The sequence below is a fragment of the Camelus bactrianus genome, chromosome 3, assembly GCF_048773025.1.
Source record: "Camelus bactrianus isolate YW-2024 breed Bactrian camel chromosome 3, ASM4877302v1, whole genome shotgun sequence".
In the NCBI taxonomy this organism is placed as follows: Eukaryota; Metazoa; Chordata; class Mammalia; order Artiodactyla; family Camelidae; genus Camelus; species Camelus bactrianus.
In genome coordinates this window covers 66,591,086-66,606,146 of record NC_133541.1, presented here as the reverse complement: position 1 = coordinate 66,606,146, position 15,061 = coordinate 66,591,086, and the positions used below count along the sequence as shown (strand labels likewise).

At 38.3% G+C, this 15,061-nt stretch overlaps 1 protein-coding gene across 1 annotated transcript in view; it reads right to left on the bottom strand.

The window, feature by feature from the left end:
• Window positions 1-15,061, bottom strand: part of RHOBTB3 (Rho related BTB domain containing 3) — a 47,433-nt gene that overhangs the window by 9,342 nt on the left and 23,030 nt on the right. The window contains exons 7-10 of the mRNA XM_010949551.3: window positions 12,905-13,017; window positions 9,815-9,935; window positions 5,127-5,300; window positions 2,763-2,929 (exon numbers count right to left, since the gene is read on the bottom strand). Coding sequence (XP_010947853.1) covers window positions 2,763-2,929; window positions 5,127-5,300; window positions 9,815-9,935; window positions 12,905-13,017 — 575 coding nt within the window. The remainder of the gene's footprint in view (window positions 1-2,762; window positions 2,930-5,126; window positions 5,301-9,814; window positions 9,936-12,904; window positions 13,018-15,061) is intronic.

Genomic DNA, 15,061 nt, shown 5'->3' with positions numbered 1-15,061 from the left:
TATTGCTCTTTTTAAAAGTTATAATGTGGGAACATTTTAACATGTAAATTCATAAGTCCCTCTGATTTTCATTACATAAAATCAGAATTTTTGAGTTGTAAGAGACTTTATAGCTCATCTAAAACCAGATCACATTTTAACAATCTTTTTTCACTTTATGTTTTAGCAGATGAATGTGAGTGATCTCAAGGGAACAGAGCAAGCATGTGTAGCTATTTTAACAGAAGCCACTGGAACTACTAGATGGTTAATCCAGAGCAGAAAACCTACCAACTGAAGGTGAGAACACAGCCTAAGGGCTGTGACTTCGAAAGAGAAGGGAGATCACAGAAATGAATAGCTGGCTACAAAAACATGGTTCAAATACAGAATTTTATTTTTGAACAAAATTTAAGATTTAATAACTGTGGGCTCTTGGCAAGTGATGATACGTATCTCACTGGAAAAAGTATGTTTTTGGAAGAATATGTGCTGACTTGAAAAAACTTGTTTAAACTGAGATAAATAACAGAATTTTAAAAATATATTAAAAAAAACCCTATAAACAAAATGCTATAGCATTTAATAGCCCTATGAAGAAAATAATGATGGAGAAAGTACCCAAAAACTCATAAGGAAAAGATGAGAAACAAAACTGGTGACCGGAAGCAGCCAAATTTTAATGCACAGATTATAAGTAAGAAGTTGAGTTCAAAACTGTAATATGAGAGTAAATAAAACTTCATAGGAATCATCAAAGTTTGCCACACAGGGTCTAAAGGGGAGTAGAGATAAGGAAATCTCTACCTAAATCTGAAGGCACTGATCTGGTTAAGGGGAAAAAAGCCTCTGTTGCATGTTTAGAGTTCAACTTGATGGAAATATATGAACCTGAAAGTAGAACCATGGTAAAGAACTGAGAGAGGTTAGGGGAAAGTTCCAGCAGAAGTGAGAGAATACCAACACTGCTTATCTCTACCAAAGGTATGAATGATGCTTTCCTGATACACAATACAAGACTGGCAGAGATGATCGAGGGACTGGAAATTTCAATTACTCAGAGAGCTATGGGAAGTCTAATTCTGCCAAAAGACAGTTTCACCTCCTAGAGGTCAGAGAAGCAGTAACTGAAGTCTGACTAACCGATGAACTGGCTGGCAAAGTGGGACCTCAACCCCGGAACTTCAGAGACAATTGGGAAGAATATGATCCTGTTTCTGTGATTCATAATCGGAAAATGAGGGACCACCAGGAATAGACTAAAGGAAAACTGGTAAATGTAAGCTTTATTTTAGCAAATAAAAGCCTTCAGAAACAAATAGTAAAATTCAAGAAGAGTTGGTATCTCAGATTTTTTAAATTCAAGGGAAAAAATAAGGATAATCACATAATCAGAAACCAGTCAGGAAAAACAGATAAGGAAGAATTTCTGACAATACAATCATAAGTGACGCTGATGAGGAACTGTGTGTAGGTGTGTGCGTGCGTGTGTGTGTGTGTGTGTGTCTGGAGTTGGGGGGGCACTTAAAGAAATCAATGCAACCATGCAGGAAGTTCCCTTATGCGTGAGTTACTTAAAAGGATACTACAAGACAGGGAAAGAGAAGCTTGAGTCCATTTTTCAAAAGCATGAAAGACTTGTTAGAATGTATGAAAATGATACATCAAAAATGAACTGTTTGTGAAAATGAACTGTTTAGAAAGAATAAAAAAGAACTTTTAAACTAAATCTAGAGGGTAGCTATTAATCCCCAGGCTCAATGTAAATATATTACAAAGAGAGATCAGGGTTACTCAATTTCTTACTCGTTTTTTTTTCCTAATATTAAATACATATGATCTAATGACTTGAATATGAAAGAAATGAACTCCAGAATAGATAAGGAGTTAGTAAGAGAAGACTGAGATGCTTTAAATGATTTCCTTTTCATGCCCAGAAATAGATACATTGATTAATGACTTCATCACAGTGTGGAGGAAAGCTTTTAGCAGCCCCAGAGTCTATCCTTTGCCCCACTATGTGGCTCTATCTTAGCAACTTGGATGAAGACAAATTTGTCATATTTTCCTAATATTTCACAAAGCCCTGATAGTCTGTAATGATGGATCAAATGCATTCCTGTGAAAAAGACTTAGAAGGCTCAGCGTGGTGCAAGCTCAGTACACATCACTGTGTTCCACAACCGCTCCAAGCCCCAAACCTATCTTAGGATGGGCAATGGAATGTAGACTAACAGCTCATACAATGGGACATTTCAACAAAAGGTGTTTGAAAGAATTGATGAAGGACATCAGTACTTCCTACAAACAACCAGAACTTCAAAACACGTTCATAAAGTGAATGTATGAATGAATAAATGAATGAATGAACAAATAAATGAGTTCAGCCTAACCACCTCTATCAGTATGTATGCACCAATCCTGTCACTTTCCTTTCAGGAACCCTAAGGTGTGATCATTTGTAGGGGGATCAATGTAAATTCTATTTCCTATAATGCCTATATGAAACAATACTGCACCACACTCAACTGACTCTAATGAGGGTCACTACTCAGTTCAAAATTCTACCTCCTTATTTGAAAGGGACTGTTCAAAAACCCTATGCTTCAAAATCATCTGACTGCAGAAAATGTTGTGAGGGCACATTTACCTGATTTAGCCAAACTTCCAAACTAAGACAAGCACTAATATATCTCTTAATAAACAGAAAACATTCTAACGTAATATAATTTTTCTGTAATTAAAAAAAAAAATCAAACAACCAGATACCCAGGGCCAATTACCTTGGCTTTTTTGAGCAGGTCAACTATGTCGAGGTTCATAGACGCCAGTTCCCTGCTCGGCATGCTCTGCAGCTGGGTAATGATAAACAGCTCACAGATGTGCTGCAGTCTGGATACTTGGTACATCTCCGCACAGATCAGGAGACACATAGCCTGGAAAATGCCGGCTGATGCAGGAAGGGAGACAAGAGAAAATGGACAGTAAAACCATTTCTTTTATGACCTAAAAACAAAACACCACCACAAAACAGAAACAAAAAAATGTCAACTGGATCATCCAGTGTAGAAGAGAATGCCTAGAAAAAGCCTTGAAGGAGTGAGTCAGCCTTCTCCATTTCAAAGCAAATTCATTCAAGCCTTCACACTCAGAAGTGAATCTGTTGTTGTTTTTAATTCTCTAGAGAAGGAGATTCTACAGTTGTCCTTAATAATCAATCTGAGGGCTGTCAAGCAGTTCTTCCTGGTAGCTATACCAGATCTTTGGAATTTTTCTTCTCCTGGCTTTAGTCCTCAGGTTTGTTAATTTTGTTTTTATTGTGGTAAAATAAACAGAAAATTACCATTATTCATTTTTAACTGTAAAGTTCAGTGACATTAAGCACATTCACATTGTTGTGTAACCATCACCACTACATTTTTTAAAACTTTCTTCATCTTCCCCAACTGAAACTCTGTACCCATTAAGCGGTAACTCCCTTTTCCTCCTTCCCTCAACCCCTGGCAATCACCCAGGCTTTTCTGTTTGTTTGTTTAACACTTCTCTATAAGCCTGATTTTTTCATGTAATTCCTTCATGTCCTTCCCTAAATTCCTTGCCTTTTTTGTAGATAGAAACCAAGAATAGTGTGTATGATAAATATTTCACATAATAGACTACTTTCCTTTCTGTAATTTTCCCAGTGCAAATATTCCAATATCCAGCTTAACTTTTTGATTATTTATTCTGACTCATCTTCCCCGGCACCTTCACCTGTTAACAGTTTTTAAAGTGTTTTGTCTTAAAGCTACTGTTACTTTTCTGAGCATTCTTCTAATTAGCAAGATAAAACAAAAGTCAAAGCTTCAATTACTCTTGTAAGGGAATGATTGAAAAACTAAGTTTTCTTGTTATTCTAAATTTTAAAATGTAATATACATATTTGCCAGTACTGAAATAATAAAATACACAATAACACACATTCTGATGAGAATCAATACTTTCATTTTTTATTGAGCAGAAATGATAAGCCAGTCTTTAACACAAACAGTAATAATAGTAACTAGCTCCAAAATACTCCACAGCTAGCTGCAAGACCAGAATTAATTCAATTAAAAGAAGAATTTTCTGTTTTGGAACTTCTAAAACTTTTCCCTTGAGGGCTCATGACTTGTTTAAAACTTATGAGATTTCAATAGCAAACATCGGAAATCTTCCAAATCTAAAAATTAAAGCAGTAAACTTGAAGAGACGTATGGTCTGAAATGTGTACTTTCTTTTATATTTGCTAGGGTGCCTGGTTCAGTTATCAAGGTCTCAGGCTCCTGGACTAAGTAAGCCACCACGGGCTTATTCTAGTTGTATTTGTGCTGGGAGCCATCTGGTGGCCAAAGGATAAAGACTAATTAAAGGAGGCCTCCATGCCTGCATCCCAAGGCTACAGGCCTGTAGAAAGGATTCTACAATTTCTCCAAAGAGCCTCCAGATACAGGAAACCTGCAAAATGTTCCAACCTGCAGCTACTATAGACAGTTTCTGATCAAAGACAGTCCCTAGGTCAGTGAATAGGGAAATAAATCCTACAGTCCATTAGGTATTCTGAACCATTTAGGGGAAGTTTTTAGAGAAGTCACCTTTAGGGAGTCTGACTCTAGGAGAAGTGAGAAAAAGGCCTTTAAAAAACCCAGATCCTCTGGGCCAGAGGGATGACCAAGGGAATCTTGGAATACTGAAATACCTTACAAGTGCCTTCATCAGAAGTCAGAGCCATAAAAGCAGCTGCCTAACCCTCTTCTCACGAAAGGGATAGTGTTCCAAGGAGCCCTCTGCCCCAGTCTGTAGAACTGGAGTAGCCACTTGGTACCACGAGACACTTCCACTTCCAGGGTGCCTGCGGTGAGCGCCATGCTGCAAGTGCTGGCTGGGACATGTGAACTTACACCAGGGTCAGAGAGCCCCAGAGAGATACCCAATCACTGCTCTTCCACTTGAACTGACTGAAAATTCACTGCTGCACCAATATCACCTCCACCTGCTTTAGCACATTCCATGATGTCAGCTCTCATAAACCGTAAATGAAAACAGATTTCATAGAAAGCAATTTCTCCAAACAGGTTATTAGGAAAGAAAGGTTTATGAGATACTATCTAACATTTATAGCTGCTCACCTGGACAACAGGAGTCTGTGTATAGGTATTCTAAGAATGACAAGAAAGTCTCTTTGGAAACACCATAAACTGGAATCAGAACACTCTTTGCTTCCATGTAATTCCCATTAAACATGGCTGCCATCACTTCACAGCGGGCCACCAGGATGGCCCTGTGGGCTGGCACCGTCGTACCTGTAAGGTTCAAGTGGGAAGTAAAGCTGAGTAAGATAAACTTGCAGAGTTACTGTTCTAGCAATTTCTCTCCTAATTAGAATGGTATTGCATTAGGTACAGCCAAGCTGATATTCAGAAACCAAATTTTCAGGTGATAAACAGCATTAATTCAGACTTTTTAGCTTTTAAATAAACTGAAAAACTGAGAGTTCAAAAGTTGACTGTAAAACCAACACTTTACAAGTCAGGAAACTATTTTTTCCTTAGTTTCTTATTTCCTGAATACAGAAACACTGAAATGAAATATTCTGCTTCATGTTTTTATAATGAAACATCTATTCTTTCCAATTGGCTTGAAATACCACCATCCACCCCTGTCCACGTGCCTCTCAAGAAAACACAGCCATTACTCTTCTTAGCCAAAAGCACTTTCCTTTATTAGAAACAGGAAAATGCAGGAAGTAAATCATCCTTAGGCTAAGCAGTTCATAGATTACAGCAGAAATGGCAAGGGAATCTCTTATGGGGCCAAGAGGAACATTTCAGACTTTATGGGAAATTTGGAAGGGGATAACCTAGTCCCCTGCTTTCTCCCCATCATACTACTGCCTCAGGGAGCCTCTTTCCTAAATGAACAATGCCTGCTTCTTGGGAGAGCCAGAGCTGCTTTAAATTTTAAAGATCCCTCAGTCTATACCCCTCACTGAAACTCATTCAACTAAACTGACTCTTTAGTGAAAACTTGCTAAGCTCTCCAGCTACTGCGCCACCCACCAAGGCAGTGCCAGATGGGACACACGTGGGCCTGGGACTCAGGGCAGAGAAACAGTTCTCTCCACACCCACCCCCTTAGGAAACCATGAAGCCACAGCCACCTTCAGTTCAGTCTAGATTAGATCAACACCATCATCAAGCATCTACCACTTGCCAGTCACCATGTTTGGTACTGAAGGTACAAAGATGACAAAGATGGAGCTACCCTGCTTTGGAGCAGCCAAGCTTTTAGTTTGGAAGAAGACATCACAGCCAGTATGAGTGACAAAACTGCCTCCTTTCAGAAAGTAACTCTATGAGCCAGACCACTCTGCTCTGCCCAAGTGTGCATCCCTAAAATCTTGTACTTCTCAGGTGCATATGTCCTCTAAAATATTTACAATTATTGGGTTCTTCACCCTCTTTAAATCCAATCAAAACATCTTCTGGCTCAGAAAAGAAGAAAAAAGTTCTGTGTAAGCCCAGTGACTTTCTCCAAAACCAGTAAGTCCCTCAGGATGCATAAGCAACATCCGACAGTGCCAGTTCTGAGCTCACTGCTTGGCACTGTCATCCGCACAGGCGCACCTCCTACAGGAGCAGGGAGAAGCTGCACACCTCCTAGCAGGCAGCTTTCCCTCTGCCTTTAGGTGGCCTATCCTCAGTGTTACAGTGTCCATCGCTGAGAGACAACCAGTTTCCATAACCAAAGCATGCTGGATATATCTGTATACAGCAATTAACAAAGAATTTAAACAGGTTGCATTTTGACCTGTAATTTTAAGGTTTTAAAATCTCATACAGGGAACAATGAGAAAAAGAAAAAGGAAATAAAAAGTATTGCTAAAACAAACCAGATAATGTATCATTTGGGTTAAAATTGGCCAAAAATATCTAGTAGATAGTAGTAGATGGGGAAGAAATTTATAGGTAGCCTTGAAATTTTAACAGAAATTTTCCATTGATAATGTGTTAGAAGAGTTACAAAACCAGCAGCAAAATGCTCAGTACCATGAAGCATTTTCAAAGCCCATTTCAAGCTTGGAATTTAGTCTGAAAAACGATTATACTTCCAGTCAAAAAAACAACAATTTCTGTTTCTTACCTTTTCAAACTACTATTTTGGTGTTATAAATTGTTCTACTGTGAGACTGTAATAAAAATACCTCAGCATAATTACATTTTAAAACACTGTATATAAATTGTATAAATGTATAAGCAGTGTATAAAACATGCTGAATGGAAATAATGTGATTACGAACTCAATAGCAATAGGAAAGAACAGAGGATTTACTGGGGGGAAAAGAGCAACTTTCTAGTTAAAAGATAAACATTTCCTTTGGAAATGTTAAGGCCTACAGTAACGTTCCTTTGTAGTATTTAATTGCTGTTACAGTTTTTAAAGAATTTTTTTTAAGGAAAAGTGTTTTAAGAGTGAAACAAAATTCAAAAGCCCAAGTTTTCTAGTAACTTTGCATTGATTATCAAAGGTCTTTATTTTTGTTATATACTAAAATAAAATTTGTCATACCTTCTTCACATTACTCACCAAGTTTAAAAAATGAAATTCTTAGAATTATCTTGTTTTATTCTGAAAACAGGAAACTTGCCTAGCTCGAGAGAGATCTAGAATATGTACTATCTAAGTGAACAGGACAGAATGTAATTCTGTAAAAGTGTTTTTCACAAGGCATAGATTCAAATGTCAAAAGGAAACATATCTTTTTATATCAGATCCAAAAGTTTACCAAGACTAGTTTTAGAACTGCTATTGTTTTTTTTAGATTACTTAATGGAAAAAGATACAAACCCAAACAACAAATTGGTGGTGGTAGTAAAAAAAATATATATGTATATATATATGTATCTGCATAAGTGTATATTTGATGACTATTCATTTCAAGGGTAGTAAATAGGTTTTATATCCCATGGCAACTCCAGCCAGCTGTTGGTGATGCCTGGAACATTTTAAAAAGAGAATTTGCTGCGGCTCTGGGTTCAGCAGGAAAAGGTGCAGTGATCCACCAGTGTTGGCTGCCATTGTAGGGGGAGGGGAGGGGAAGGGAATCTGCCCATCAGGCCTCTATATACACCTTCATATGCAGCATCTCCATCGCCATGACCACTCTCCCAGGTAGAAACAAGTATTGCCCTTTTATAGGTGAGGAAACAAAGGATCAGGATGTAACATGACACAGCCAAATCTATTACACAGTAAATACGTATCCCAACAAGATCCCAGCCAGGTCTTTCGCTACCATCTCATCAAGCTTAAGACGAAAAAGGACCTTTTAGAATCTACACGATTCACTTTCTTCACTTTGCAAATGAGAAGACTCAAGGCCAGAAATCTTCTGGACTTGACCAAGGACATGCACTGGTTGGAATGCAAAGCCAAAGCTAGATCTGTGGCATCAGCACAGGCATACAAAGAGCCCTTGTACATCCAGCCTCTGTAAAGGTGGGGACTGTGAGCAGGCACCTGCAAAGGGTCAGTAGGTGGAATCGTGGAAGAAAAGCAAGAGACTGTGAGGTAGGAGTCTCCACACCACTGCATGTTTTTTTTCCCTTAATATAACATATTTTCACATGTTACATATTCCCTTTGAAGAACTTTTCAGTAGGTTATGTTAACATAACAGTTGGTGTTGGTGCTTTCCATGCAAATTATAAGCAAATTTGGTCTCTTGTTAGCTTTCTTTTTCCAAGTCATTTTTTACATAATTTCAAGGTCACTCACTATCCTATTCTCAGTGGCCCACACTCACAATGCAGCTACTGACAGTAGCCTATCCAAAGGCATCCTGGAAAATTTCCAATTCACTGTTTATCTTGGCAAGTGATCAAAGTTAAAAGTAAAACAAATCCTTCTGGGGAAATTTTTTAAAAAGTACATGACTGTTAACTACCATACATTTCCACCATAAAATTAAATTATTATCTTCCTTTCAGTCACAGCCCACCTGAAACTCCACTTAATTCATCTGAAACAGCTCCTTCTAGCCTTCCTGCACAATTGAAGATATCTAACAATTCATTTTTAAGATTATGCTTTCAATCTATTAAAGTGACAAAATTATCCAAGCAAATAATCAATAATGGGCATGAAAACAGCTCATGTTTATTAAAATTAGGTAGCACTACTTTCCCACAGAGATAAAAAGCAGCTCTCAGTTGCTCTGGTGATAATTCTCAGAGTGCTGTGAGGAGTAAATGTAGCAATATCCATGGAGGCCTGATGTGAGCCAGGCATGAACCTCAACCAGAGTAGTTCCTTGTGCTCAGTTAGAAAGGAAGAGAGCTGCAAAAATAAACTAAAGGTAATAGGGGGCTGATTTCATTTGATTTAAAAACTAGGATCTTAAAGAAATACATGAAAATATACAATGGGGTGATATTACAGATCACCACACCCCTTGCTAGTTCCTAAAAGCTAATTAAGTACTGGGTAAGGGGAAAAAAAAACTAAGGAAAATATACATTTCTTTGCTTATTTTAATAAAATATTTTACTTCCCTAGAAAATTTTTGTAGAAACTCAAGCAGTGTTAATCTACATCCTACAATAAAGAATAGTCATTCCTTCACCCAAAATATTCAAAGCTGAAATAGAAAGTTAGGTAAGAAAATAAGAAATAAAAGTGAATGATGAAGGGGGTGAGTATAGCTCAGTGGTATGTCCTAGGTTCAATCCACAGTAACTCCATTAAATAAAAAAATTTTTTTAGAAAGAATTTGAAAAAAAAGTGAATGATGAACTGTGTAAAAATCGAACCATACCTTGTATTTCGAAGACAACATCAGCAAGCATTGGTTTATTAAGGAAAAACTTGAGAGAAGTGTTATAGAACCACAGAGGTTTTCTGGCTTGATAGGTTTTGCAGTTCCTTAGGCAATTAAACTATAAGGAAAAACAAAATACAAGGGGAAGTGTTATACAATATGCTTTGATAATTTGGCTAGAAAACTTGGAAAACTGTGCTAATGTCTAAAGAAATAATGATTACCTACTCTACGGCATCTCTGATCACAGCTGTCATGGAAACTTACCCTCAAGAACTACATCTGCGACCTCTCAGTGAGCAACACTGTGCTACCCAGGACTCACAGCAGTGAAGGAACTGGTTAAGTGAAAACTCAGCTCTACATCTGAGAAGCTGTGGGGTCCTGAATTCCAGGGGGCCTTTGTTACCTGGGAAACAGACAACCGTAGCCCAACCTCATATGAACACCTAGTAAAATATGTTTGCATATACAACCTGCTTGTTTGTTCACTAATTAAGAAACTATATACACAAAAATTTATTTTATAATTAAGAAAAAGTACATATTTTCCCCTACCACACAATGTCCTATTGCTTTACTAGATCAACATTAAAATACCTGAGAGTAATGAACTAATTCATCTCCATCTTAATCTACAACCTTATAATCCTAAATATCTTTCCTGTTCATAGCTGGGGCTGCAGGAATCTATCAAAGGTTGTCTGGATCCCTGATCTGGAGCCCCGGAGAACCCTTCCCATGACTACATCTATCTGTCCTCTCACAACTGCTAGCTGGCGGCCTCCAGTGACAGTGCCTCTGTCTGACCTGGGGGTCTCCAGCCTTCCTCTGCTCCCCACTCAGGAGTTAGTGCTTTGCTTATCCTTTCTCTGATCCTTCAGACATTCCTTTGTGCCAGTTCCAGAAACCGAGGGCCAGCCCCTTTTCCCTTCACCCATTTCCCCTGCTGAATCTCAGAACCTCAGCCCAGGTCAGAGCTCTGACCCTCTGCTTGGCTAGGGAGGGAATTCAGAAAGCTTTATTCCTAAGAAATAATTAAGTGTACAACTTTAGCAATAAGAATAAATGGCACCAACTTTCCAGTCTGGATTAATCTCTATGGTGGGAACTCAAAATGTTTGGTGAGAAAGAAAAAAAAATATTATCTCTCCTTCCCAAAGAAGAAGAACATATGCTCCAGGATGACATCCATGAGCAAAACAGACAACCTAAACAGGATCATGCAAAACCTGCTCCTACAAGTTATACTCTCAAATCCTATATACAGTATAGGATTATATTAATACACATCGAAGGAACTCTTGGAGAGGAATGCCACAAAACAGTCAAAAAGCATCACCGGAACCTGAGAGCTGGCAGGACTTTACAAATCATCCGGTATATTCCTCATTTTACAGAAAGCCCTGAGAAAACTTCGTCAAAGCCACAGGCAATTCTTGGCAGACTCACAATTTAAATGTACATTTCCTGATTCCCAATTCATTGTTATCTCTCTGTGTTGTCCTCAATGAAGGAGAGAGAATCTTACCCTAGGAAAGCACAGGAAGAAAGCACAGAACTCTCCTGTCTTCCTATGCAAAGGAAGGAATTTACTTTAATTTCATGGAATCATATAGTCCCCAGCTTTCCCTCCTGCAAGAAGAATTTGTTTTATTCTTGGTACTCAAAGGAATGACTGTGTTCAGAATCAGACCCAAGGAAACTTGCAGGTTTAGAACAAAAGACAACATTTCTGTCTTAACCATTCATAAAAAGGTTATGAATCTGTACCTCAGAAATACTATATAGACATATTTTATGTATGAATATATATATATATGTATATATATATATATATATATATATATATGTAAATTATGAATCCGTATTAACAGATTTCCTTGTCACCTATGCCTTGAATTAGAAAAAAATGGGAGGGCAGAAGTTTGGAGAGATTACAAATATACATTTTCACTGGTCTATGAGCAAGTTAATCTAGAGAACTTTTGAAAAACAGAATGCAAGTTTATGTGTACATTTCTACAAAAGAATTATTTAGCTGAACTAGATTGTAAAACAGCTACCACCCTGCCATACACCTGTACAACTGGACATCTTCCGTATACCTGCTTCAATGTGTTATTAAAACAAGAAAAGAAAGGTCTTACCCCTTAATTCTGTTACTTTTGTTTAAAAAAAAAGAGAGATCATTTTCTCAATTAAAGAATAGTCAGGAACCTTTATAAAAGTTAGTACAATTTTAAAATATTAACTTTAATTGTCAATAACTTAGGTTGTAGAATTGACAGTCAACTATATTAAAAATTAAAGAAATAATCATTTTTAAAAACTTAACCTAAACCTATACTTTGCTAAGTATTGCTCACAACTTACCTTTTTATCTACTGTAGCCAATTTGTTTATCACAGAACCTGAAATAAGAATACACTGGCTAAATTGTATAATGTAGTCATCTTAAAAGTTAACAAATTTACTTTCAAGGCCCTTACAGACTCTGCACAATCTAAGTTACTAGAGTTTTAAGGTGCACAAGTTTATGACCATATACAAAGTCTGTATTTTTATGGTGTTTGAAACTAATGTATAATTTTGAACCTATAGCAGATGAGAAACAAGTTCTTAACTGTCCATCTGGCTACATAGATGTCTCAGAACTCTTGAAAAAGGCACACACAGAAACTGCTTTACTCCTGAAAACTGTTTGGACTGACACTGTGAGCAGTGAGAAAGCATCCATCCAACAACCTTAACTGTAACTGGACAGATCAACAGCCCTTCATTCTTGACACAGACTGCACATTCCCAGAGCCCCAAGGGAATGTCTCAGAGGATGGAATTCACAAACCAACATTTTAAAGACATGACTCACATATACTTTCATTCTTACATGAATTAAAATCAGAGATAGCGAGAAATAACATGTGGCTTATGTTTAAAATATTTAAATGGCAAAAATATACTTAAGGAGAACATATGATATTACTGACTTATGACTCAGTATTATATTCATCACGGTATATTATAGTATATCAGTTATAACTCAGAGAAAGTCAAAGTGAAATAACTTATAATAAACTAATTTACCTTTCCTGGTGTTTTTAAAATGCATTTAACTTTCTCAATTACATTTGAAACATCCCCAGAATCTTTCACCTTCTTCCTGACATCTTCTTCCAATTCTTCCCACTGGAAGGCACCTGTAAACAAAGTAACATATATTGGATTTTTCTGTTAAAGCAGGAAGTAACAAAAATAAATCTCTTACTAGGTATCAACGTTCCCTCTTTTTTAGTATTTTCTTTTAATTTTTATTTACCAAACATATGTCCATGTAATTACATTAAAACATTTAAACAGTTCTCAGGTTTTAAAAAAAGTTTGTCCTCATCTAAATTATTTCTCAAAACCTAGAGTCTTCCTGAACAGCTGCCACCTCTTTACAGCAGGTAGTCAGCTAGCGGTAACAGCAATGGCTAGGATTGGAGTTTACCATCACAAGTGTTCCAACACCCAAACTCTTTACTCGCCCTGAGTAAGGGGCAGATGTGGTCTTTTCTAAGGTTGGATTAAATTGTACTCATCATGGAGAGCAGTGACTACACCAGGCAGAGGAAGAGAATGCATTCAGAAGGTCTCATGCACTGTCGGGGTCAGATGAGGATGTTCCATAGCCAACTCTACAGAACCCACCTGAAGAAGGGAGCTAAATAATTTTCTGATGAACTACACAACCATGGTATTGGAACAAAATCACCCCATCTGGTCCCACCTCTTGTGTTTTGACCCCAAACCACTTTCAAGCTTTCTAGGCTCACTTCAATTCTGTCAGCCCCCCTTTCCTCTGTGTCTTACAAAACTTCTGTTCCAGGGTCAGCAGAAGTTCCCCTTTTCCCAAACACTCCTGACAGCAGCCTCCTATCCAGCCTCCCTGCTCCCTAGAGGCCTTTCCCCATCAAATATATCTCAGTATCAATGCTGATCAGTTTCCAAAAGTGTATTTTGGGAGATTGCCCCCATCCATCCCATGTCTTATAGGAAGTCCTACCTCCTAAAAATATTACTCAAAAAGGTGTAGAGTGGGTGGGCACAGCTGGGATACTCAGGTTCTAGTTCTCTCTCTGCCACTAATTCCTGCTGTGAATTCACCCAAATCACTTCACCTCTCTGGGTACCTTGAGATCTTGTTCTACCTGCTCTCAGTCTCTCTCTTCTGATGCTTCCCTTCAGGTACCCAGAACTTTGCCAGATACCTTCATGGATATTGGGAGTAGGGAGGGCATATAATAAACCTTTACTGAACCAATGAGATCAGGCAATTGCAGCCAGCCTATACCAATGAGATCCAAGCTCATCTGAAGAGTCAGAAGGTCCAGTTGCTCTCAGGCCTCCTGACAGCTGAGCCCTGCAATGCTTGGCACTCCTGCCTATCTTGAAGCTTCACCTTACCTGCCCTTTGTGTTTACCAGGGTGCATGGGGAGAAGGAGGGGGAAGGAGAGCCCTGACGTGAGGCATTTGCTATTCTGTAGGGTAAATACTCCCATCATGGCTAAATTCAAGCTACCAATACGACAACACAGAACACAGACCTGGGAAGAGATAAATACCATCGGCTATCACACGTGGGTGCCAGCGGGCCCCCGCACACCACTGCTCCCCCCACCTTAATTGTTCTTTACTGACTTCACTGTCAGCTCTCCTTCCTCCCTAAATTCCCCAAGGGGTGCAGTCTAGAACACGTCTGTGCTTTTTGTTTTCCTCTTCCTCAACTAATGATTTTTAACTTTAAGTCACGTACTCTTTTCACAGTCTGATAAATTCTTCGGATCACTGCTCCAGAAAATCTGCCACGCACACACAGACATTAAGGTCTGTACAAAAATATCAGGAGTAGAAGAACCTCTTGGAAGCCAAGGGAACTCAGATCAAGAAAATTCACTCTAGGCCAGCAGCTCTCACCTCTAGCTGTGCATTACATTTACCTGGAGATCTTTTATAAAATACCATCAGAAAAGGTCTGATCCCCAGACCAGTAAAACTAGAATTTCTGGGGCTGGGGCCTAGACACTAATTTTAAAAGCCTCCCAGCTGATTCTTGTGTGCACTGAATGCTGCAACCGCCATTCTTCGTTTAGACATTTCATCCACTATTCAAACCCAGGGTCAGTGGGATATAGCAAACTGTAGATGTAGGTATTTCTGACTGTCTACACTCATGTAGGCTAAAGGAGAGCACAGACATT